The following is a 26,329-nucleotide window of genomic DNA, read 5'->3' on the forward strand; positions in this document are numbered from 1 at the left end:
TCATGATCAGACTATTACATTTAGCAATCAACAGCATGGGTGCAAAAAAAAGAAAAAAGAAAAAGAAAAACCACATTAAAAACCCTTTTTTGGAATGCTTTACACTTTCCACAGAACAGAAACTAAAATAACCTGTTATACAATTAGTCACAAATACAGTCCTCGAGTTTTTTGCCCATTCACGTGAGTATTGTCTAAAACATGTCTTCTTTGTAGCAGCTAGGCCTGCCACCACTGTGCTTGGCTGAGTTCACAAATCTGTTGTAACCTGTAGCTTCCCTGTCACTTCTCTGGCTCTCCTCTCCTGCGAAGCTTTGTTTCCTGGTAGTAATTAAAACCTTCTGCCACTGCCATAGCTACTGCTGCTGCTGGAACCACCATAGCCACCTTGGTTTCGTGGTTTGGCAAAGTATTGGCCTCCACCACCATAAGGGCCAGAGCTTCTGCCTCCAAAGTTTCCTCCTTTCATGGGTCCAAAATTTGAAGATTGATTGTTGTAATTGCCAAAATCATTGTAGCTTCTGCCACCTCCAAAATTACCTCCATCATTACCAAATCCATTATAGCCATCCCCACTGCCACCATATCCACCACCACCACGGCTACTGCCAAAGCCACCTCGACCACTGAAGTTTCCTCCACGACCAAAGTTGTCATTCCCACCAAAACCACCTCCACGACCACCTCCGAAGTTTCCAGAACCACTTCGACCTCTTTGGCTGGATGAAGCACTAGCCATCTCTTGCTTATATAGGGCTTTCCTCACTTCACAGTTGTGGCCATTTACAGTATGGTATTTCTGAATGACAATCTTGTCTGCAGAGTCATGGTCATCAAAGGTAACAAAAGCGAAGCCTCTCTTTTTGCCACTGCCTCGGTCAGTCATGATTTCAATCACTTCAATTTTCCCATATTGTTCAAAATAATCTCTTAGGTTATGTTCCTCAGTGTCTTCTTTAATACCACCGACAAAAATCTTTTTCACAGTTAAGTGTGCACCAGGTCTTTGAGAATCTTTTCTTGAGACAGCCCTCTTTGGTTCCACAACTCTTCCGTCCACCTTGTGTGGCCTAGCATTCATGGCTGCATCCACCTTCGCCACAGTGGCGTATGTGACAAACCCAAAGCCTCTGGAGAGCTTGGTATTTGGATCTCTCATCACCACACAGTCTGTGAGCGTTCCCCTTTGCTCAAAATGGCTCCTCAGACTCTCATCTGTTGTTTCAAAGCTCAAACCTCCAATAAAGAGCTTTCGTAGCTGTTCCGGCTCTTTGGGAGACTCTGACTTAGACATGACGACTTCAGGGCAGGAGACTTGAACGATGCTTACTCAGCGGCGTCCACCAGCAGTGGACTCTAGTCTTAACTGTTTTATTTTTCCTTGAGTCACGTGGCTCCAAGCAAGTCCATTTTCCTCTTTGGCATGGAGTTTCCTCAAGGAAAAAATGAGAGGTTGGACTCCTTTGTCTTTAATGCAACTTTTAGGTCTTACATTTATATATTTTAGTTAGCATTACATATATTTTGTAAGGATATTTAGTTAACTCTTTCAGACCATTAACGTAACATTTTAGAAATAAAAATTTCATCTTCTCAGTGGAACAGTTAGAATAATCACATATAATAAAAATACCACTCTTCTGATTCCTGAATATAGCAATAAGTCCAACAATGAAAACTCTTTGAATCGACACTTAGACATATTTTTGAACATCTCACAACTAATACTTAAAAGCAAGCATTCTCTCAAATAATAAATATTATTGTAGTTCATATACCTCTATCCTATTCTGTGAGTAAATGTCTTAAATCCATTTCAATAAAATTAGTGATTCCAGAGGCAATAGGAACACAATATTCTTGCTTGAGAAAAATCTGAAAAATAATATATTATTAGTCTGTCAATCGTTTAATTAAAGTACTCATTTTAGTAAAATATAACATTCTTCCTCTTATTAGACAGGAGGAGATTGTGTTTTAACTTTCTGCCATTTCTAGGCTTGTAAAAACATGTGTTCATGATAGAATATAATTGACCTATGTTATTTTCAAGGATGAACATATCTTTTCTAAAAGCTTTTTGTATAGTACCTAGCAATTATAGCCTAATAAATCTCAGGTAACAGAATGCAATGACTTTCCCATAATAGTAAATATATTAAACTTTTTATCTTCTGTGAGTATAGTAGCATATGATAACCCATAAATGTCTGTAAGTTTACCACACCTACATGTTTTGTGGGCTAAGTAAAAAATATTCTATCTATCCCTTTTGCTAGTTCCAGAATTGACAGGTGGTATACTGATTCTGTTTTTTCTTTTTCAAAATAGCATCACAATTAGAACATAATTTTCACTAAATTTTATTTTGTGAAATTCCTTGAGAGAGAAAACGGTAATTGTGTAAAGCTAGACATAGAGATAAAGCTTCAGATTTTGTATTATTTTTACTTTTATAATAGTTGGGTTTTCAAAACTGTTATGTTCACTAATTTCATTTCACTATTTTGGCGTAAAAAAGTTAGAGAACTTTAGATGTGTATTTATTATCTATAATATGGTACATGGTATATTGGGTAGCAGTTAGAGTTGCACTCTGGACTCAGGCTTCCTGGCTTGGAAAGCTTTTGTGTGATCTGTAAGTGCCCTCAGGCTCTGTCTCAGTGTCCTCCTCCCTAAAATGAATGCAATAATATTGCAATGGGTGAATATTAAGAATAATTAATTAACTCCAGATAAAGAGAACAAAAGTGTGTTTGTAAAGTAGTAAAAACTTAATTAGTGATAGCTATTTTATTATTAACATTCTCATTTAAACATATTTTTAAAGAAAAAAATTAGAATCAATAACTTCTTCATTAGTTGTCTACTAATGCCACTTCTCTTTCTTCTTTCTTTCTTTCTTTCTTTCTTCTTCTTCTTCTTCTTCTTCTTCTTCTTTTTTTTTTTTGCAACACAGCTTTTGGAGTTCTCACTAGAGTAAAGTCAATTTTCTAATTTCTTATATGAACATTTTATTAGTATATTTGCATATGCCAAAACTACTGTCTAAATATTCTCTAAGAAAATACATTTCCTTGGCCTTCGTCTAATTAACTGATCTGTAGTAAGATTTCCACAATGAATCTAATTGTTTTTCTTACTTGTTACATATTCACCCTGACATTCTTGCTTATATTGGGTTAATTCAGTTTCACATGTGGTCTTGGAGGCCACATACTGTTACTAAATATTTATTGTAATTCTGGCATTTTTATAATTTAATTGTGACAAAAGGAAGAGATTTTTGCACCATTTATTGTTTGTTTTTGGAGATGAGATAACTATCTATCCAAAAAATCATTAGACATGAGCATGCTGGGAGTTGAAAGTCAGAAAGAGAAGTATCATGTGGGACCTGTCTAGGCTGGCTTCCAGAGAAGGTTGGCTTGCGCAAAGGGTAGGGTCCAATTTAGGGGAAAAGAACAGACAGAGCATTTCAGGGGAAGAATTGGAGCATTAGCTAAGATGAATACAGGAAAAGGTAGGACTTTTAAGGATCGCGGCTTTGATGGAATGAGACAGTCCATGTTGGGTAACACAGGAGGATAAAGATGCATAAGTAAGAAGCTGATAAAGGACTTTTGTCCTTGAAGTGATACGTGATGAGAAAGGGACTTTTTATAGATGCTTTGACTTGGGATAATCTCACCTTAGGAATGTTTTAGGAAGAAAAATCTGAACAGCTATGAGCTGTGTAGCATGACAGTTAAACATAAGGGATCTAGAGTTAAATAGTCTAGCTAAAAACCCTGCTTCAATTACTAGTTTTATGACCATAGATAAATTATTTAATCTCTTTAAGCCCCAGTTACCTCATCTCTTAAATGGTATCATAAAAGTAACTACCCTTTAAAGATATTGTGAACGCTAAATGAGATTGTGTTTATCATAGTGTCAGTTACATAAGTGCAAAATAAAAACTATTACCATATAGCTATCAATGGGCATGAAAAATGCCTAAATTGAGATTATTAACATGCAGGTGAAGTTTCTAGCACATCTTGTAAATAAAATACTATTTGTTGAACCCACCCAAAGCTTGTCAGATACATCCACTTCACAGTTATTTGGCCAGTCTTCTCCCCGGCTGTCCTGGAGCAAATATGTTTTTGGCAATACAGATTTTTTTGTGCCCACTCCATGATCCGAACTCATAGGCTTTTTATATCACAAACCAGAGCCTTCCTCTGGTAGCTCCAGAACTATCACTTTCTCATCTGTGAAACTATAAAAGGAGGCAAACCCAATAAGCAGGGAACTTTAGAAACATTCCCACCAGTGGGTAGTGGATTAATCCCCATACTGCCCAGTCATTACTGGCAAGAGCAGTGGCTTTCAGAATGAGCCACTGGGAACACCCACTTCACACAAAATATATATTAGTTATCCTCAAATTTATTTTAGCGGATTTTGTAAGTCGCATTGGAGTATATGTTATGTGATCATATAGCTACAAAACAGACAAAATGAGTATCTACACTGTGAATATGAAGGAGAAATGTCTGAAGAGAGATGAAAAATGGACTAGATGAAAGTTTTTACTTTCATCAAACATATTATATTTCCCTCACATATATTCCTTAAACACTCAAAATGAACATTTAATAAGTGTAAACTGGTATAGTATACTATTTTTGAGACCTTCCTGTAGATTGGAAAATATGTTACTAACAATCTGGAAAATTCCAGATGGAGAAATATAAATGATATATTTGATCTTCCTGTCCATTAATAAGCGAAATCACATTAAATTCAACTGATAGAGCTGTGGGAAACTGGAGGAGATATAGAAGATAGGGCCTAAAATAATTAAATGCTTAGGGAAAAAAACCCTGAGAAAATAAGTTTATTTAATTGGAAGGAGAAATATCTGCAGAAAACCTCATTAAAGTTTTTATGAAGTGTTTTTAATAAGATGTTATAAAATAAAAAGTAGTGAGCAATTTTTCTAGTCCCAGGGCAGCAATAGAAGAAATAGACTTACATGGATGATAAATCAGAACAATAATACTATACCTTTGATTCTTTTCAAAGAACTTTCATATATATGATATTCACAGAAGACTGTATAACATAAAATGGGTGATATTATCTTTATGTTTTGAAGAAACGAACAGACAGGTAAAATACTACTTTGGAGTTATACCCAGTTCCCAAGGTTCTGCCCTTTAGGTCCTCGTACTGTGCCTTTAGTTTGAATCATAATAGAGAGAAAGATCTATCATTTTGCTCTTAGGCAGTGCTCTATGCTCTAGTGATACATCATTGAATGGCATTATTTGTGGTTCTCTAGAGCCATGCTGAAGCTCACCTACAAAACTGGCATTCTGGGTTTTGGTATGATTAGTATTTACGTATTTTTCCTAAGTGTCACTATTTCTTTTGCTTACTCCTGACCAGAGAGAGTAGAACTATGTCATTAACGTGGGGAGTTCAGCCCTTTTGTTACAATGGTGGAAGTTATCATGGGTGTATCGATATATGTCTAGTTTATCTAACATTAGTTTGCTTAGGTGTAAGTCCAAGCATCTTGGCCCTCATCAGCCATTAAGTGCTGGTGTAGTCATGAGCCTCACCAGTTGTAGTGACTTCTGTGGTGTGCTGCCTGAATTCTCAGGGAGAGGAGGGGTTACAAAAAGCAGGTCTCCTTGACTCAATTGATGAAACTATGAACATATCTATCCCAGAGCTCCCCTTAAGGGTAGCTAAAGCCTCTGTTGTAACTATTTTCCAATTCAATTTCTACCTCTAGTCAGAGTTACTTTTTTCACTGCCTCACAGATGTTGTTCCCAAGAGCACTCCCTAATAAACTTCTTGCATGTAATCTTCACTGTCTATTTTCAAGGATTTTGACCTAAGACACTAGTTATTAAGTCCCAGTGCTTGAGAACCGATTCCCTTAACTATAGGAATTGCAATTATACACTCTCTGTCTCTAAATATTTGTAGGAATCCTCAGGACTTCTTGCACATGGGTGTCCAAGTATCGGACTTTGCTCATAGGTGGTTTCTGTGCAGCACCCATCCAAGACATTACTTCTTCTCTTCTCAGAATTCTCCACAGAGGTTATGCTAAGCTGGAACTGTGTTTCCATAACCTTTTCCTGAGGTCTACGTACTAGAGAAGTTGAAATTCTTCTTCAGCACAGTCTCTGCTACTGTGTCTTATTGGCAAGAAAAGGGTCATTGCTAAAACAATACAAGCAGGAGATTGCACCTTTGCTTTTTATTCATTTGGGAAATGGAAAGAAATTTCAGGGCATTGTTGAGTTCATTCCAGTTCATCACATATGATTGCAAATTTCTTTCCTCCAAATGGTGAGAGCTTTACCAAAGTGTCTAATAAGCTTCTGTGTAAACATTTATGGTATTAGATATAGAACTTTTTCCTGCAATCTCCTCCTTTTTTTCTTCGTTAATATTTTGTCTGGAGTTCAGATATTATTACTATTTAGAATTAATCCAACTATTACAAAGTTAAAAGTAGAACGGACCAAGGACAGAATTCAGCATACATCATAAAGCAGAAATGTACTGTCTCATGGTGACATTAGAATATTATCTGAAGAAATATTATAAGTCTGTTCTATATTTATTGAGTTCAAATACTTTGGCTCAACACCAGTATCTATCTATAAAACCAGCTTTCAATTAAAAAATATTTAGTAAATATTTTGAACAGTCAAACTATTCTTAAATGAGTTTGTGTTACGTAAAACAGAGTTCACAAATGTCACACTGTAAAACAATTCATCTCAATATATATCTTCTTTTTATTCAGTGTATTGATGATATCATGGACAGTTTGTTGAAGATGAAGCTGGGATAGTTTATTTTAGTTTCATTTAGAAAGTTAGATGGCTGGACATTTTTTAAAATGAATGAGATTGTCTATGTTTTGAGTCCACTCTACAGAATTGTTCTAAAGAAGTTAATTAAGATAAATATGTTGTCAAAGAATGAGGCCTACCATCAAGAATGAGATTTAAAGAATGTTCACAGTAAAATATCTTTCCTAGTAGTAGTTTTAAGGTGATAATAGAATATTCTCTAACCATGATGATAGATCCTAACTAGGGAGTAGCAAGGGGGCTACAGAAGCAGGGTTGAAGAATATGTAGAATATAAATCTACAGCATCAAATCACTAGTCTTTCACTTAATAAACAAATAAGCCCTTGAAATTTTCTCATAAATCCTATTTTTCAACATGTTTAATCCTTTATTTAAATCCTCTGTGTGGCAAAGTAATCTTCGACTCTATCAATTATTGTTTTTTTGGTCTAAATTCCTATATAGTCAGTTTGCCCCAAACCTTCATTTGCTTCCTGTTACTTGCTTACACAATTTTACCTTAAAGATAATAGAGTACATGCATTTCAGAATTACAAAGAGGTAAGGTATTAGGGATTGAAGTTCATTTTGCCACTGTGCAAGTATAATTTGAACTTCTTCAATAGTCCTTTCTGATAGTTGTAGAAATCCATCACTAATAATAAAGAACAAAAGAATGTGAAGCCTTTCCCAGCATACATGGCTAATTCTCAAAATAATTTATCTTTTGTTTTAATTTATTGTGATGCTCTGCATTAGAAATTATGTTTGATGATGATTTGCTGAAGAGTTAAACCTTGGACTTCATGTTCTCATCAGATCCAATTTTCGTACGATCTCCTACGTGAGCCATGGTGTTATTCTATATCATGCTGTCTTTGATGAGTCCTTTTCCATTTGCTGTCCCTGATAAATTCCTAATCTTTTTTCAAAATCCACTTTACTTCCCACCCCATGTTATAGCTGTACTTGCCAACCATTATCTTTCTTTTTTCTCAGTAGAGTCTCTGTGGTTGCTCTCAGGACTTGAGGGTTAAATAGTTCTGTGGTCTGTATCAGCATCTCAACACACTAGAAGATGAGAAATTGTGGACCTGAGTCTTCACTTTTGTAACTTTGCTAAAAGTCATTCCATTTGGAAAAATTTGATATGAATTGCAGGTAAGAGGTACACACATGTGATGACATAGTTAAACGATGACTTGAAATATTTTAAAAAACATCAAACTGGGTAGCCGTGGCTGGTGTGGCTCAGTGGACTGAGCACTGGCCTGCAAAACAAAGGGTCACTGGTTCAATTCCCAGTCAGGGCAAATGCCTAGGTTGTGGGCCAGGTCCCCAGATGGGGGCACGTGAGAGGCAACCACATATTGATGTTTCTCTCCCTTCCTCTCTCTCTCAAAATATATAAGTAAAATCTTAAAAAAAAATTAGCTAGTTAAGTCCATTGACATATGACTTAATGAACACACTGTGTGATTTTAGATTAACATTCAGGTTATGATGTCTTTGCTCAGAAAGTTAAATTTACTTCTAAAACTGATAGTTCTTTGTTTCTTATGCTATATGCAAATTTTAAATACAACTATATATGCTAGCAGAAGACTATCCAATAATCCTAAACAACACTAAAATTGCCAACTTCTAGACTCACATAAATTCTTTAAAAATTAAAATATTTTAAGCTTAATAATTACTGTAAGAAATTTTTCTTTTACAGTGTATTCACAATTGAATATGAATAAACTACACTATAACTTGCTGTCCAGCTAGTATTATGTATATTATGTATAAATAGTGTAATATCTATGGGTTAAGGAGAAAGAGCAATGTTTAGATTTATGTATTTACATGCATGTCAATTTAATAACAAAGTATTATGCTGCATTTGCCATTTAAGCTCTAGTTTTCCTATATTTTCTCTAAGAAATACCAGATGGAAGAGGTGATGGAAACTATACAGAAATTAATATTGAAGTGATGGTTTGACCTTTTTAAGATGAAAAGCTTGCCAGACTTTCCATATTGACATGGCAATATTTTATGAATAAATCTCATATCTTTAGATTTAGCACAGTTCAAAAGTCACCATCTGTTTCAAGAAGTGAAGGTTCTCACTATTACATAGTTTCTTGGCTCTAAGGCTAAAAGCAGCCAATCCATAGTTTATATAACATTAACTATCAGGAATGTGTGAGAAACTTTTACATATTTTAGAAAGTCAGAAACATGAACATTCTGAGATATTCTCAAAATTACAGTTGATAATACATTATGGATATTCTTTCTTTTTACATGAACTTGATTAAGTCTCCTATTCGTTCTCTATATGGAGTTATAAGTCAATACCAGCTGGGCAGCAAGTTGTAATAACAAAGCATTTATGTGGGAAAATGGCAAAGCACTAGAATCTGATTTTGAGCAGAGTTGTCTGAAAGGCCTTTGACAAATTGAATATGAGTATTATAAGAAGCTGTATTTTTTTCCTTTCTTATTTTTTAATAATTTACTTGTAAATCTCTTAATTTGATATAGTCAAAATCCATCCTACTCAGAATCCTTTCTATTTCCCATTTTTTGAGGTTAATGCTGGTTTTGCATTATAATAAATTTTTAATCTATTTCCTTCGTCAAACAACTGTGGGAAATAATAAGATGAAACAGAAGGTAACAATGGATCCATTTACAAAACTCAGCACAAATTTCTATTAGTTTATTTTGTTTTCTGAGCCAAATATCTAAGAAGGTAATGAGATAAAAATACTTGAAATGGTTTTACCTGATATTTGTTTGAGTAGTGCTAGGCTTCTTGCTGCCCAACTACTAGAAATGTTTCTAGCCTTTGTTCAATTTGTCTTAAGCCAAGTATACATGTCTTTACAATGACCTGCTACTAAAATATGACTGATAGGAATGTGTTCTGGCATGCAATTCTTGGCTAACATCCACTTGGCTTTGGCTACCCTAAGAGCTTGTTAACCAAAATTAATTATTAGATATTAGAGTGTCCCTTAGATTTATACATGGGTAACTTTACACCTCTGGATGAGTCTTTGGGGAAATGCTGCCAGAGTTTGGGATGGTGGAATATAATGAAGGTAGAATAGGCTATGTGGGTTTTAAACATGCAGATAGCACAGTAAATTACCTAGGGAAAATAACACAGGACTTCTTTAGAGAACACAATAATAGATAAGGAGACAGTTTTTGTATAGGACAGACACAAAAGGTGCCAGAAAAATTTAAACTTCAGAAACTTTAAAAACTATATATATAGTGAGACAATTTTTCTGAACTTTGCCGAAGGAGAATAACCTTTGTGAAAACCAAGACTCTCTCTCTGTGATCCCTTTCAAATTTTTTTGAAATGAAAGACAAACTGTGCATGAGTATAAATTACAATGTATCTGTAGTACTGTGATCTCTGCTCCGTTTCATTTAAGAAGAAGTTCTATCTTGATACTGAATTGACCTCAATCACTACAAGTGGCTTATTCAAGTTTGTTCTACTTCTATCATCATTCCAACAAATATAATGCAGATTTAGTATGAGGAAATACTGACATGTCTATTCTCCAGGGCTAATAACAAAATAAAATTCAAAGCCTTCTTTTACACATTACCTTAGAGCTCCTTCCATTGATTTTTGAAAATAACTTCTTATCAATCAGGCTATGGTATTTTATTGAGAATCCTTAAATATAATAAAAATTCCATCAAAATTCATACAATTAAATATAACCTAATTTGCATGCTTTTTAGGGAGAAATTTAGTATGAATTTTCATAGAGTGTCCTGTTAGTGAGAATTAGGCTGGCTAGGGTGAGCTGTACTAAAAGACACACCCTTTTAATTTTAAATTATTCTCAGTTAAGGATGGAGAAGTATGAATGGAGCACACAAAACACAGAGAGAAGGTAACATAACAACTAGACAGATAGGGATAAAGCAAAAGGCAGTCATACATCAAGGAATGTACACAAAGATAAGAGTCAGAGGCCTCAATGTGTGTGTCCTTTTCCATTTTCCCCACCCCTCTGGAAGAAACCTTTTCTCATGTATATTGTATCTTGTTGCTCCAACTTTATGTTTTTAGTTACTCTTTATTTTTCTATGCATTAACACTTTTCACTCAACTAATAATTTCAATTGACAATTAAACATGCTCAAATTTCATTCATCTCCCTCTATTTACCATCTTACCTCTTTTGGCACTTTAACAGTTAAATTTTTTGAAACAGTAGCCTACACTTTTTATGTCAATTTTCTCTAATCTGGTTTCTATCCTGTACAATGAAGTCTTCAGGTTAGGGAACCATGTTGATAGCTCAATGGACTAATAAAGTATTTGATAAACATTTTCATTACCTTCCCTGATAACCTCATTCATTTTGTTTGCCTCCTACTGTTCTAGTTACTCCTTCTCAGAATCTTTTACAGCTTCATCTTCCTCTCCTCAGCCCTTAAATGTTAGTTCCTCAAGACTCAGTCCTAGGCAATTTTTTTTCTACTTACTCTATAGTTTCATCCAAAAACATGGTTTCAGTTACCTTCTACACACTGATGACTCATAACTTAATATTCCCTATCCAGACCTCTTCTCTGAGGTCTATTTCCATATATTCAATTTTTAAATTCCACTGTTTTATAGGCATCTTAATCTCATCATATTCAAGCCTGAATTTATGATCTTCTCTATCAAACTTTTCTGCATTGTTTGTGTTCTCAACAAATAATAAAATCTTCTAGCCAGTTGCATGACAGGGAGTATTAAAGTTTGACATCTTTCTTTTTCACTTCCGGTATTAATCACTCACAGTTTTACTCCCAATTATATTTTAAATCTGTCACTTTCTCTAGGACATCAGTCTAGATGAGAGCACCATATTTCTTACTTGGACATATAAGAGTCATCTAATTGGTCCTCCTTCAATCACTCCTTAACATAGCTATGAGGCCTTATAACATATTCCATCTGCTGACCTCTTAATCTTCATCCACCAGTACTCAGCTACTCTTCTCTGCTTCCCTGTTCCACACACAATGAGATATTGGATCCCTTAAGGTGCTATGGTTTCTTACTACAGAGTCTTTTACAAACTCTTCCCTCTGCCAGGAACACATAGACTATTGCTTTACCTGTTTATGTTTGTTTGCTTTTACCAAAAATTAGCTTTTACTAATTTTTCAGAGAGCTTCTTTGGACTTTCTAGCATAGGCAAAGGCTAATTTGTGCCTTGTTAAAACTCTCAGCAAAGTGGGAATAAAGGGAACATACCTCAATATAATAAAGGCCATATATAACAAACCCACAGCCAACATTATACCCAGTGGGCAAAAAACTAAAAGCATTTTTCTTAATATCAGGAACAAGAAAGGGATGTTGACTCTCACCACGCTTATTCAACAAAGTTCTGGAAGTTCTAGCCACAGCAATCAGACAAGGAAAAGTAATAAAAGGCATCCAAATTGAAAGTGAAGAAGTAAAACTGCCATTATTTATAGATGACATGATACTGTATATAGAAAACACTAATGAATCCACAAAAACTACTATAACTAATAAATTAATTCTGTAAAGTAGCTGGCTATAAAATTAATATTCAGAAATCAGTGGTATTTTATGTATCAATAATGAACTATCATAAAGAGAAACTAAGAAAACAATCACATTTACAATTGCAAATAAAATATCTAGGTATAAGAGGTAAAAGACTCATACTAGGAAAATTATAAGACACTAAAGAAAGAAAATGAGGAAGGTACAAATAAGTGGAAGCATATACTGTGTTAATGGATAGGAGGAATTAACATTATTAAAATGCCCATCCTACCCAAAGAAATCTATCAGTTCAATGCAAATCCTATCAAAATACCAAGGATGTATTTCACAGAACAAATATTGCAAAAATTTATATGGAACCACAAAAGACCCTGAATAGTCTCAGAAATCTTGAGAAAGAAGAACAAAGTTGGAGGTATCTCACTGCCTGATATCAAACTATACTACAGAGCCATAGTAATCAAAGCAGCATGGTACTAGCATAGAAACAGATACCTAGGTCAATGGAACAAAATAGAGAGCCCAGAAATAAACCCATACCTTTATGGCCAATTAATATTCAACAGAGGATGCACGCATATACAATGGGCTAAAGATAGTTTATTCAATAAATGGTGTTGGGAAAATTGGACAGATACGTATGAAAAGATGAAACTAGACCATCTAGTTACATCATACACTAGAATAAACTCAAAATGGATGAAAATCCTAAATGTAAAACTATAAATCATCAAAATCCTGTAAGAAAATATAGGTAGAAAAATCTCAAACATTACTTATAGCAATATTTTTTCTTTTTTAAATTGAATTTATTATGGTGATGTTGGTTTATGGTTTATCCTCCCTTTATCCTCTTTTACCTTCTCCCATGCCCCCTTCCCTCTGGCAATCACCATACTGTTTCATTTTTCCTGATATATCTCCTCAGGCAAGGGGAACAACAACAAAAAATAAACAAAGGAATTACATCACACTAAAGAGTTTTTGCGTAGTAAGGGAAACCATCAACAAAATGAGGAGGCAACTGACTGAGTGAGAGGACATATTTGCCAATGACATACTTGATAAGGAGTTAATATCCAAAATTAATAAAGAACTCAAACACTCAACACTAAATAATTCAATTAAAAAAATAAGCAAAGAATCTGAACAGACACTTCTCTAAAGAAGACATACATGTGGCTAATAGACATATAAAAAGATGCTCAATGTCACTACTCATTAGAGAAATACAAATTAAAACCACAATGAGATATCACCTCACACCTGTCAGAATGACTATCATCAATAAATCCTGAAATGACCAATATTGATGAGTTTGTGGAGAAAAGGGAATATTTGTCCTTGGACATTGTTGGTGGAAATGTAGATTGGTGCAGCCACTGTGGAAAATAGTATGGATTTTACTCAAAAAGTTAAAAATAAAACCACCTTAGACTCAGTGATTCTATTTCTGGGAATATATCCAAAGAAAGTTGAAACACTGATTCAAAAGAATATATGCACCCCTATGTTCACCGCAGTGATATTTATAGTAGCCAAGATTTGGAAGCATCAGTAGATGGGTAGACAAAAAAGCTGTGGTACATTTACACAATGGAATACTATTTAGTTGTAAAATGAAGGAGATCTTACCTTTTGTGACAGTATGGATGGACCTAGAGGGCATTATGCTAAGTGAAATGAATCAGTCAGAGAAAGACAGATGCCATATGAATTCACTTATATGTGGAATCTAATGAACAATATAAACACAGTAGATTCATAGGTATAGAGAACAGACTGACAGCTGTCAGGAGGAGGGGGTTTAGGGGACTGGGTGAAATAGGTGAAGGGATTAAGCAAAAATGTCATATTAAGAGAATGCTTAATAAATGGGCACTCAAAAATTCTAAAATTAATTTAGTTAAATATACTCGTCGTCTTCGTCGTCGTCGGCAGCCGTCCGTCTCGAGAGACGATGGTGTAGCTTCTTAAGAGTCTATCTGCATCGCCGAGAATGGTTGTGCAGTCCGACTCGGGAGTGACACGGTATCTGTCTCCTCCCGTGTTGAATCGACATCTTGTGATGAAGCTACAGAGCCTGGGCAGGGTGATATGGAGGGTCTGCTGTTGCCCATGCAGCAGACCCCCCCTCTCTTCGCAGCTGAAGGGTCCAAGGGAAAGACGGAGTCAATACAGCTTGGCTTCAGGTGCGCTGCAGGAGTTGCCGGTGTTGACTACAACGTCAAACCGCCTTAGGGACTCCGGCTCCGGATTTTCTGTCGGGGTTTACTCCCTTAGCCTTTCCCCTGAAGAGGTATGCCGCAAGGCAGCGGAGGTTTTTTGGAGTCAGAGTTTTCCTTCTCTGATGTACTACATATACTTAATTTATATTTATTATATGAATTTAAATGATTTATATAACAGTAATATACAATATATAATATAGTTGTAGCGTCAGCCTCTAATGTAACCTATTGTCACCTTGAGGTCTCATAGGATATTGCCTTGAAGATAGAGAAGATTTTCATTTTTGCATCAGTAGAGATACCTGTGTTTTACTTTCTAAATTTTGGATAAAATTAACTGAAAGACTTGGAATGTCTTTGCTTTTCAGTTTTACTAAAAGCATCAATATTTTTTTATAGGATGTTTTCAACTTCAGGCCACCTAAGTATCTGAGTGGTTTATTTGAGGACTGCCCAGTTTGGTCATCATTAATTAAAGGCAAAAAATAAAATAATTTCTTTAAGAAGTTTGGCCAAAAATAAAAATTATGTTGTATGCAATTAAATGTGCCATTGCTCATATGAAATGATTACATTTTTAAAATGATGACATTATCAATAGAAATACCTTTTAAATTGGTTTCTAAGTTATGCAACTTCTCATCAGCCTCTCTTTTGGGAGCATTAACTGCCAACTTTTGTAAGAGAGATAACCCGAAATATTTTGTCCGTATAGAACTTAGTGTTCATCTAGTTTATGAATAACAGTTTCCTTACCTTAGGGTAATTTCATTGCCTTCTTGTCTTAATTAACCAAATTACTCAGCCTAGATACTTTCATCTCTTCCTGTACTTAGACATTTACTGAGCAACGTTTCCTCTGATACAAATGAGCAAGATACTGTCCCTGCCTGTATAAGGCATTTCTATTTTCAGATTGGTGTCAATTTCCTTGATTTCATCTTCAGATTGATGCAGACCTTGGAAAAGTTTATTTGATTTATATAACCTTCATAGGTTAGCCATGACTCCTGCTGATCTAACTTATCCAATTGTCATATAACATATAAACTCAGACAGAAAACATTATTTTTAACTGAGATAGAGCAACTTTAGAGACCATTATCACTAGACTGCTATACTGATGAAGAATTTTAAATTCTTGGCTGCTAGTGAAAATTTCATTCAGTAATGCCCTTGGGATGTGACCACTGCATTTAGCCATTTCTCTTTTCTGCAGTTCCTTATTCTTAAGCATGAACTTATTTCAAGACTGCCTTCCAAAAATTGACATGTTCCAGAAAGATATTCCCATTTAATATTCATTTTTTCTACTGGATTTCCTTTTTCTGCATAGTCATGCCCATCTCCCCAATTCCTAACAGCTGTACCTTTTTCACTCAACAGATATTTTGTTAAACAATTGAACTACATCTTAACTTCAGCTGAACAGCCCAATTCTTTTATTTATTTGCTCCATGATATTTTCAAAGAAATTGATTCCTTTTGTGTACAATTTTAGTATATCAAGTTATACCTTAGTTTAACTTGTAATAAATTAGTTTAATTTGTAGTTTACTTTGCTACCTTGCAGGACATTTGGTCTTGTGTAAAACGTCTACTGGGACGAGACATTTGGTCTAGGCCGAATGGCCCTTAGTTTAAATAGCCCAAAACATTTATGTATACTTGTGGTTTACAGGAGTAATACACAAAAAGATACTATCATGTTTTATTGGCCCAATAATTGTGTTGGAGTCATACTGCCAATAATAACCAATCTTGCCTCAGTAACCTAGCTGGTAGCGGCATATGGGTCAGGTAGATGGGTTGGGGTTAGAATCTTGCAGAAAAGTGGGAGTTGTATTAATTGTGCATGTTTTGGATAGAATCCCCTTTCATTTTAGCATGGACCAAATGTCTCTGTGGATGGATGTTTTGGACAGGACAAAATGTCCACTAATCCTCTATCAAACTGAAAAAAAGAAGATTAGCAAAATAGTTTTCAGATGAACCTTTTTGTCTTTCTATATTTGGGTGACTAATATATATATAAATAATATTTAAAAAATAAAGCTCAGCTCTACTTTAAAGAACTACTGTGGAGTACTTACTGTATGGTGATAGGGATGAATCCATTTGTGTCAATGCTATAATTAGGAGAAAGGGTCAAGCTATTTTGGGAACTTTCACATCCATGTTTAACTGTGGGCCTTCCTTCCACAAGAAATAAATGAAGAAAATGTTGTCCAAAATTCTTCTCATTACCTTTAGGAAGAAAATTACATAAGATAAGAGAGAAACTTTATTATATTCAGTAACAGTCTTTCATTCAACAGACACAATTTTTGCTCTCAAGAAGTATGTAACATTCCATGTTAGAAATGTGTAATATTCTCTTTTTTTAAAATTATTTATTTATTTTATTTTTGGTTATTTATTTATTTATTTGTAGAGAGAGGGGGAAGGAGAAAGAGAGGGAGAGAAACATCACTGTGTGGTTGCCTCTCACTCGCGCCCCCAACTGGGGACCTGACGGGCAACCGAGTCATGTGCCCTGACTGGGAATCGAACCGGCGACACTTGGCTCACAGGCCGACTCTCAATCCACTGAGCCACAGCAGCCAGGGCCCCAGAAATGTGTAATATTTTCCACAGGCTGAAAATAGCATGATGTTAACAGCATTAACTTGACATGAGATTAACTTCTGACTCTGTTTACCAATAGAGAGATGACCTTATCTATTTTGAGCCTCATTTCCTTATACATTATAATGGGATAATCAGAACAACTAATTTTTAGAACTACTGTGATAATTAAATAAAATAATAAATGAAAAGCACCTGACACCTACTGTATTGAATAATTGACTTATTATTATTTCTATTTAATTTCAATATATTTCATAAAAATAGAAATGACAAATTACACAGAAAAAAAAGGAGAAACATTCTCTCATTCAGCCCATCCTTCATCTCACTTTGTGCATTCCCTTTATTATCTATCCACATACAAATATTTTTATAGTATTTTATTTTTAAAAATAATAAAATGATGTAAGAAATAATTTTATTCATCTTTCTCTTTTTACTTAACAATAAATTTTAGACATCTTCCCATGTAAGCACATAGATTTCTTTTAAAAACATTCTTAATTGGAATATAACTCATACAGAAAAATCACAAAATTTAAGTTCAGTGAGTTATCACAAAGTGAATCCTCTCATATAAACACCATCAGTTTAAGAAAAAGAACATTATTTACATTTTCTTAAGCACTATGAATCATTATTTCTTTCTTTGCTCCACCAAAAGTAACCATAATCCTAATGTTTAACAACTAAGTTTACTTTTGCTTGATGTTAGTCTTCATATTAGTGGATCATACTATATATAGTCTTTTGTGGCTTATTTGCTTTTGAACAATATTATGCTTGAGAGATAGCATTCATGCTACAGTTTGTTAATTTCCATTGCTTTAATATGCTATTCTCTCTCTCCGGCAGCCGTCCGTCTCGAGAGACGATGGTGTAGCTTCTTAAGAGTCTATCTGCACCGCCGAGAATGGCTGTGCAGTCCGACTCGGGAGTGACACGGTATCCGTCTCCTCCCGTGTTGAATCGACATCTTGCGATGACGCTGGAGTGTCCTCTCCAGTGAAGCTGAAGCTACAGAGCCTGGACAGGGTGATATGGAGGGTCTGCTGTTGCCCATGCAGCAGACCCCCCCTCTCTTCGCAGCTGAAGGGTCCAAGGGAAAGACGGAGTCAATACAGCTTGGCTTCAGGTGCGCCGCAGGAGTTGCCGGTGTTGACTACAACGTCAAACCGCCTTAGGGACTCCGGCTCCGGATTTTCTGTCGGGGTTTACTCCCTTAGCCTTTCCCCTGAAGAGGTATGCCGCAAGGCAGCGGAGGTTTTTTGGAGTCAGAGTTTTCCTTCTCTGGATAATATGCTATTAAATATCCATAATTCAGTTATTCTTTTTTTCCATAGATGGACATCCTCCTCCCAGTTTTGGGGTGTTATGAATAACGCTATGACAATCTTGTATGTGTCTCATGTGTTGAAGTGCATGTGCTTCTATTTTGTATATAACTAGGAGCTGAATTGTTCTGTGAGTATGAATATGATTTAGTAGCTATTGCTAGTTTCCAAAATGACATTTCAATTTAACATCTTACATGCAGTGTTATAAGAGTTACAGCTGATCTATATTTTTACCATCACTTTGGATGGTTACATTGTAGATTTTAATTATTCTGTGTTTATTTTGTAGCTTTAGTTTTCTTCATATTTAGGGAAGCTGACAATTTTCATGTTTAGTGGCTATTTTGATATCCTCTTTTGTAAAGTATCAGTTTGTATTTCTTGATCATATTTCTATTTGGTTACAATTTCTGTTATTGATTGTACAGATATTAATGTATATATCTTATATTTATATCTATATACATGCATATGTATGTGTGTAAGATACATGCTCTTTGTAAACTATATATATTAAAAATATCTTCTCCAATTCTGTAGACTGTCCTGCCAATCTCTTAAAGGTGAATTTTGATGAACACATGTTTTTAATTTTAATGTAAGTCAATTTATCAATTGTTTCTTTTGAGATAAAATTAGTATTTTTTATGTCACCCATTAGATTAAAAAATTGTATTAAAATGTAATAATAAAATATGAGTGACAAAGAACATCATAAAAATGGTTGTAAATCACTCTTTTGAGATCTTCCTAAATTTCCTTTGCTAGAGTCCGTTCAACTCATCTAGGGTTTTATCACACTTCTGAGGACATCAGCTGTACAAGATTCAAATTAGCCCAGTGTCTGGCAGTGGGAAATGTGGCTTCACCTCTTCTGTCTCTCCTGAGATACATTAGCAGTTTTTTTGATATCTACTCTTTTGTGTTTTCCTTTACTTTTCCCATCACTTCTCATCCAGGCAGCTTTTCTCTGAATTTGAGAGTACAATTAAGACCTTTTGGTATTATTTTTGACTTTCTTTTTAACTGGGGGAGGGGGCTGGGGACAATGGGAGCACATTAAGAAACACAAAACTTTGTACCAGCATCGTATGTTTTCTCTCTTGAATACAATAAAGATTCTATCCTAAAATGGCATAAGGTTGTTCTTCATTCTTTTTTTTTTTAATGTGTTTTATTGATTATAATGTTACATTTGTCCCAATTTCCCTTCCCTCTTCTCCCCTCCACCAGGTGGCCCCCCTCCCTCCAGTTGTCCCCCCCTTTTAGACCATGTCCATTAGTTGTGCATATAGTTCTTCTCAACCTCTCTCTGTCTATTCCATTCCCTCCTACCATGATCCTTAATTCCTATATCATCTCCCTCCCTCTCCCCCTTCCCCCTCCCTGCTGATCTCCCCCCAATATGTTCCCCATACCTATAGTTCTTTTTCCACTCTCGTTGCCTGTTTAGTTTGCCTTTGTTTCAATTCCCTAGCTTCTGTTGTTTCTTGTGATGCAGTTTTAATTTTAGATTTCATAGTTTTGATCCTCCTTTTTCTAAACCAGTCCCTTTAACATCTCATATAGCAGTGGTTTGGATCTAATGAACTCTTTCAGTTTTGTTTTGTCCTGGAAACACTTTCTCTGCCCTTCTATTCTGAATGACAATTTCGCTGGATAGAGTATGCGTGGTTGTAGGTTTTTGCTTTTCATTACTTTGAATATTTCTTGCCAGTCCCTTCTTGCCTGCAGGGTCTCCCTTGAGGAGTCAGCTGATAGTCTAATTGGGACCCCTTTGTACATGATTCTTTTCTTCTCTCTTGCTGCTTTTAAGATTCTCTCTTTATCTTTAACTTTTGACATTTTGATTATAACGTGTCTTGGAGTGGTTCTCCCTGGGCCCAGTTTTTTTGGAACTCTCTGTGCTTCCTGTACCTGTAAGTCTATTTCCTTCCCCAAGTTTGGTAAGTTCTGCTTTATTATATTTTCACTTAATTTTTCAATTTCTAGTTCATCTTCTTCGCCCTCTGGCAAACCAATGATTCTTATGTTGGGCCTTTTATAGCTGTCCTAGAGGTTTCTGATCCTCTCATCATTTTCCTTGCTTCCCGTTTTTTCTCTCTGTACTGGCTGACTGTTTGTTCCTTCTCTGTGTTCTGGTTTGTTGATTTGAACTCTGGATTTTATTTCCTCACCATCTGTCTCGTATGTGGCTTTGTTCCTTTCATTATGAGTGTTTTTCGATTCTTTCTCATCTTTTTCCAGATCTTTTGTTAATTCTGTAAGCCACCTGATAACAATGGCCCTGAACTGAGCCTCTGACAGGTTTCTTATTTGTTCATCTGTCAGGTTCTTCATCTGTTGCTTGGTGAGCTGTGCCACCGGGATTTCTATAGTTGTCTGCCTCATTTTGACAGATGAGTTTTGTTTTCTTGGGCCGGCTATAGGGGGCAGTGCCTGTGTACTCGTCACGACCCAGCGACCGGCGGCAATCTGCAACCTTCTGTTCTTCATTCTTGAATTGTCATCTTGTTCTCCACCCTCACCCCTTCGGGAGAAGAAAGGGTGGTTCATTTTGTTATGCACTAAAGGGACAGTCTGTTATCCTGTTCCAGCACCCCATTTTTACTCAGAAGTTCCTAATACTTAATATTTTCATAAATTTCTTTATGTTACCATTTAAGACTCATATTTTAAATAGAATACTTAGAAATACAATGTATGGAGTACAGTAGAACAGAGCTGAACATTTAGGTCAAGCTATTGTGCCATATGTACAAGTTTTGTTTTCCAAAGCTTCAAAAACTGAATTTGAAAAATTGATTACACACATTAAACAAGGTGGATGCAGTACCATTCAAGAATGAATTATTTTTTAAAAGAAGATCAACCACTAAAATCAATGGTAGGGATGAATAGTCTTAACCAAACATACCAACATCCCATTATCAACCATAGCTACGCTATAATATAGTACATGATAAAGCTGCTTTGACAAAGGTAATGGAACTGAAAATGAAAATAAACAGCTAAGCTTAGTTCTCTCTATAGTCTGCTATATAGTAACAGTTTTTGATTCACAATACTATTTATTCTATTAATGTTATTTTTTGATTCACATAATAATACTTTTAAAGCAACTCAAAGTATTTTGCCACTGATATATTTACATGATTTAGTAGCAAATTATTCACTTCAGGGAATATAGGCCATATTGTCTGATTGATTTTTTTCACTTTTGAATCAATTAACTTTGTATCACAAAACCTAGATTCTGTAATAAGAGGAAAGTTATGAGTAAACACTCAGGAGGAATTCTTTGTTCTTTACAAATAGTACTAAAAGCCATATATTTTTAAATACAATTATAATAAATATGTGATTTTAGAACTGAAAAATCAGTGGCAATAGTAAAATAGGAAGAAAATACAAAAATTTCAAAATAGAACTACTAAAGAAAATTATAAGAAATGACTACTGTTAGAGAGATGTATATTTTTATATTACGCTCTATGGGTTCCATCTGCCACATTAACTTTAGTTCAACTCAAAGACATTAAGCAAACATTCATCTCTCTCTCTGTCATATATATACAGGGTGTGGCAAAATTAGGTTTACACTTGTGCGTGAGATTATATATGTACATGGCAAATGTGAGAGGCAGTGTCTTTTTCTCTATAGTACTACAATTTGTACTACCTTTGGACAGGACTTGAAAGTTCTAGAAGAGCTCATTAATAAACCATTGAAGGGAAGTCATTCTGTTATTTCACTGAAAAGATGCTTGATGATGCATTAGTCAAGAAATGTGAACCCATTCTTTTTTGAAATAATTTTTTATGCTTTTAGGATGTGTAGTAATTTTTTCAATAAATCATTTATGTTGTGAATTTTATGAATATCCAGAAAATATTTTGAAACTATAAAATTTATAATTCACAAATTTTATCCTAATAAAATCATTGATTGCATCTCTTGATTTAAGATTTGTTAACTTTAAAAATACTGCTTAGAACAATAAACAGTAATCATAACTTGCAAAATACTAGACTCTAGTTTCTAAATATCATAGCCTTTTAGAAAGAAAATACCATAGTTTTGAGTGTGAAATTTACATATAGTAAATATATTATATTTATACGGGCTGTGACAAAAGGTAGGTTTATAGTTGTGAGTACATGAAGCACAGAGTTTATTCCTGTATTATTACTTATTAATCGTTGTATTATTTTCCATATGAATAACTATAAACCTAATTTTGTCACACCCTGTATATAATATAAAATTATTAGTCTCACAATTAAGGAATAATAATAAAATAATGCAGAGAGAGGGCAAGAATGATATCCTTGTGAACTTTAAAAAATTTTTGGTTGGCTTGGGTGTTGCATTGGGTTGTATAGCTGAAATCTTGTAAGCATAAATACTTCTCACTTCACTGAAATACTGAAGATAGAGTATTTATGAATTATATGGCTATATGGGACATTTTCATCAGAAATGGGTATTTTCTCCATTTGAACTATTGCAATTACTGCTCCCAAATATCAGTGACAATTTGACTTGAGATCATATATAAATAAACACTGAGTTGGTCATCCTTTTGAGTTAAAATGAAGTTCAACATCATTCTTTATAATATGGGTAGTGATTAATACAGATAATATATTTATTAAATCATGTATGTAGATGGCCAAATTTGTAAATTTCCATAAAGTAACATGGATTTCTATCATCTTTGTATTTTTCAAAATACTTTTTTATATACTTTTTCAAACTTTGTAAACTTCATAATAAAAATTACATTTGCATTATTTAAAGTCAAACTAAAGTATAGAAAGGTTAATTGATTTACCCAAGCTGACAGTTCACACTGACTTAAGTTCAAGTCTACCCCTTGGTCATTAATGACATTTCAATATGCCTATGGCAGCAGTTGGATGATCTCTTCATTCCTTTGTGGCAAGTGATAGACTGTTTTGTGAGTCTGCACTGAGTTTCCTATTGAACACATGCTTCTGCTGCAGTTTTAGAACTCCTCTCTTCTGGGTGTCCTTATGAGTTTATATTTGTATAGAGTAGCAGTGACACTTGTAGCAACCTTAGCAGCAGTTGCAATGGTTAAAAGGCACCTTAGAGTAACAGTGATGTGGTTAGGGTGAGCTAGTTAGTCTGTGGAAGGATGGCAAGCAGAGAAGCTCTAAGGAGAACAGAAGGATCGTGGCAGCAGCCTGGCCACTATCATGCTGCTGCAGAATGGCTTCTGGGCCAGTTTCTAAAATTGATGGAGAGCATATTCTAATTTTTCCTAGCCTTTTAATTTTGCTTAACAGGCTTAAAAAACCTGCAATACAAGACTCTTAGAGGCAATTAATCCTCTTCATTTGGATGAAATGGTTAAAATGAAAACAAAAAATTGCTCTGTCTATCCCACTACTGTCACATTCATGAAGCCAGGATTTTTTTATAGTCTAATTATTCTTTCCCTGAATGAATATGTCTATCAAATGCATAACATTAATGACACATTTTAAACAAAAATACACTATCTGGGGCCTTAAATTCCCAGGTGTACCTGCCAGGCAAGTGATAAGGGAGGAGGGATTAAAGCATCATCATCTGAATAAGATTTTTAGTGCTTACTTCATGCTGCCATGTGCCAAACACTATTTTAAGCACATTGAGTGTGTTAACTCTCTCAATCCTATAACAACTCTTTGATATCTTTGGTATCATTATTATTAATATTATTCCATTTTACAGAAACTGAGGTATGGAGACATTAAGTAACTTGTCCAAAAGGCAGAGCTGGGTAGTACAGCTTGAGTAGTTTTTTAGTCACTGGATTACACTGCTCTTGAGATGGTCACCACAGCAATTTCAATCCTTGACGGAGTTTGCTTGTTTTTGTGCTTGCCTCTGCCCACCAGGACCAAACAGCTCCCTCCTTAGGTCATTCTCTGTTGTAATGACGTCAGAAGCAGAATTGTATCTCCCATTGACATTTCTTTATAAAATTCAGTCATAGAAATAGAGTATAATTATTCTTAACACGATTGTTCTATTTCAAGAGAAGTTTAATGAATCACAACACTCTCAGTCAAGGGTTAGCAAACTATGACTCATAGGCCAAATCTGCTATTGTCTAGTTTTTTTTTTTTCAGTTTAATTTTGCAAATTTATTTTATTCAACCTGGAAAATGAATACAAATCCCTGGGTATTTTCTGTCGGGGTGGGAGAGTGGCAGAAAGAAGGGAGTAGGAGTTGAAGCAAGGTATGAGCATCACAGTGGCTGTCATCCCTGCCTGAGGAGGAGGGTGCAAGTTGAGCAGGGGAATCAGGTCCGAAGGAAAACTATGGTGAGGAGGCCCAAGATATAGGCCGCCACCAACTTTTGTCCCAGCGAGACGTGCATGATTTGGGGCAGCTGGCTGCTGAGTTCATCCTGGAGAGGGAGCAGCAGGAAAGCCACAGAGACTATGCCCGGCAGCAAGAAAAGGAGGAAGGAGCTGGTGGCCAGTTGTGGTTGGGATTTCTCAGGGAGGTGACTGGCCGTGGGTGGTGCTGTCCAGGAAGGAGGCCCTGGGTGGGGCATTGGGTCAGGCTGTCCCTGCAGTTCAAGGGGGTAGGCTGGGGCCCTCAGAACCGAGGTGATGTCCTTGTGCCCCACCACTCGGCCCTCTGCTCCCTCCTCAGACAGCTCAATGCGGAAGCGGTCCTGGACATCATAGTGGCTGGCAATGGGGGCCACGTGGCGAATCACAATGTCAATGCAGGACTGAGGCTTCACGTAACCTTCTGCATCAAACACTGTGTATTTGGCAGGTGCTGTGCACAGGACTCGGAAGCGAAGCGCAGCTCCCGTGGGGTTATAGAGAGTCAGCAGCTGCCTGGGTCCGCTCCGTTGGTCCGCCCTGAATACTAGATCCGGGGGAAAGACAAGGACCGGGACAACAGGTCCCGAGGGAGGGAGGGCGCCCCGGGACCCCGCCCAGGAGCTCCTGGACCCACCAGCTCCTGGTCCTGCGGCGCCCTGCGGCGCATGCAGACTCTGGGCGGTGGGACATCTGAGGGCTGAGCTCGGGGGACAGGGCCTAGAGTCTAGAGCTGGGAGGCGGGAGGGGCGAAAAAGAATGAATGAGATCGTGGGGCCATCATGGACTGATGCTGCCGTCGCCACCACCGCCTTGGAACTCTACTAGATGAGGGTCCGGCAGACCAGGCCCAGGCCTCTGAAACCCTCGCCTCTTTCTATTGTCTAGTTTTATAAGTAAAGTTTTTTGGAAACAGAGTCACATTTCATTTATTTACTTTTGTCCATGGCTGTTTTCATGCTATACTTGGCAGAGTTGAACAGTTGTGACAGAGACAGTATGACCTGCAAAATTATTTACTCTCTGGCCATTACAGAAGAAAAACTTGCCAACCCCTGTTCTGCTCCTGTTCGAGTAGACCCAGGGAAAAATTATCTTTGATTTAAGCTACATTTTGACTAAACCCTTGAAGTCTGAACCCTTTCCTTTCTACTTATCAGAGGAAGAAAGTGTAACAATTTTTACCAGAATCACTTCCTAAAATAAAGTCTCAATACCTACCAATTTTTCATCATGACTATCAAAGTTGAGTACCTCACAAACAGAACTTTAAGAACTATTCTAATCAAGTGCTTACTCTATGAAAGGCAAGGGTGGAGTACTGAGGAGGCTG

General features: G+C 35.9%; 2 protein-coding genes across 2 annotated transcripts; both read right to left on the reverse strand.

The window, feature by feature from the left end:
- Nucleotides 1-205: 205 nt before the first annotated feature.
- On the reverse strand, nt 206-1,339 carry LOC150007251 (heterogeneous nuclear ribonucleoprotein A1-like). Its single transcript, XM_090280499.1, has one exon. The coding sequence runs from the start codon at nt 1,292-1,294 to the stop codon at nt 332-334; it is 963 nt and encodes a 320-aa protein (XP_090136625.1). The 5' UTR covers nt 1,295-1,339; the 3' UTR covers nt 206-331.
- A 23,446-nt stretch (nt 1,340-24,785) lies between these two features.
- Nucleotides 24,786-25,868, reverse strand: LOC150007252 (motile sperm domain-containing protein 3-like). The gene is given in 2 exon segments (XM_090280501.1): nt 24,786-25,606; nt 25,609-25,868. Coding segments are annotated over 2 exon segments (705 nt in total). The 5' UTR covers nt 25,667-25,868; the 3' UTR covers nt 24,786-24,959.
- Between the last annotated feature and the right edge of the window lie 461 nt (nt 25,869-26,329).

The sequence above is a fragment of the Furipterus horrens genome, unplaced genomic scaffold (genome assembly GCF_987537825.1).
Source record: "Furipterus horrens unplaced genomic scaffold, mFurHor1.1.pri manual_scaffold_6, whole genome shotgun sequence".
Lineage (NCBI taxonomy): Eukaryota > Metazoa > Chordata > Mammalia > Chiroptera > Furipteridae > Furipterus > Furipterus horrens.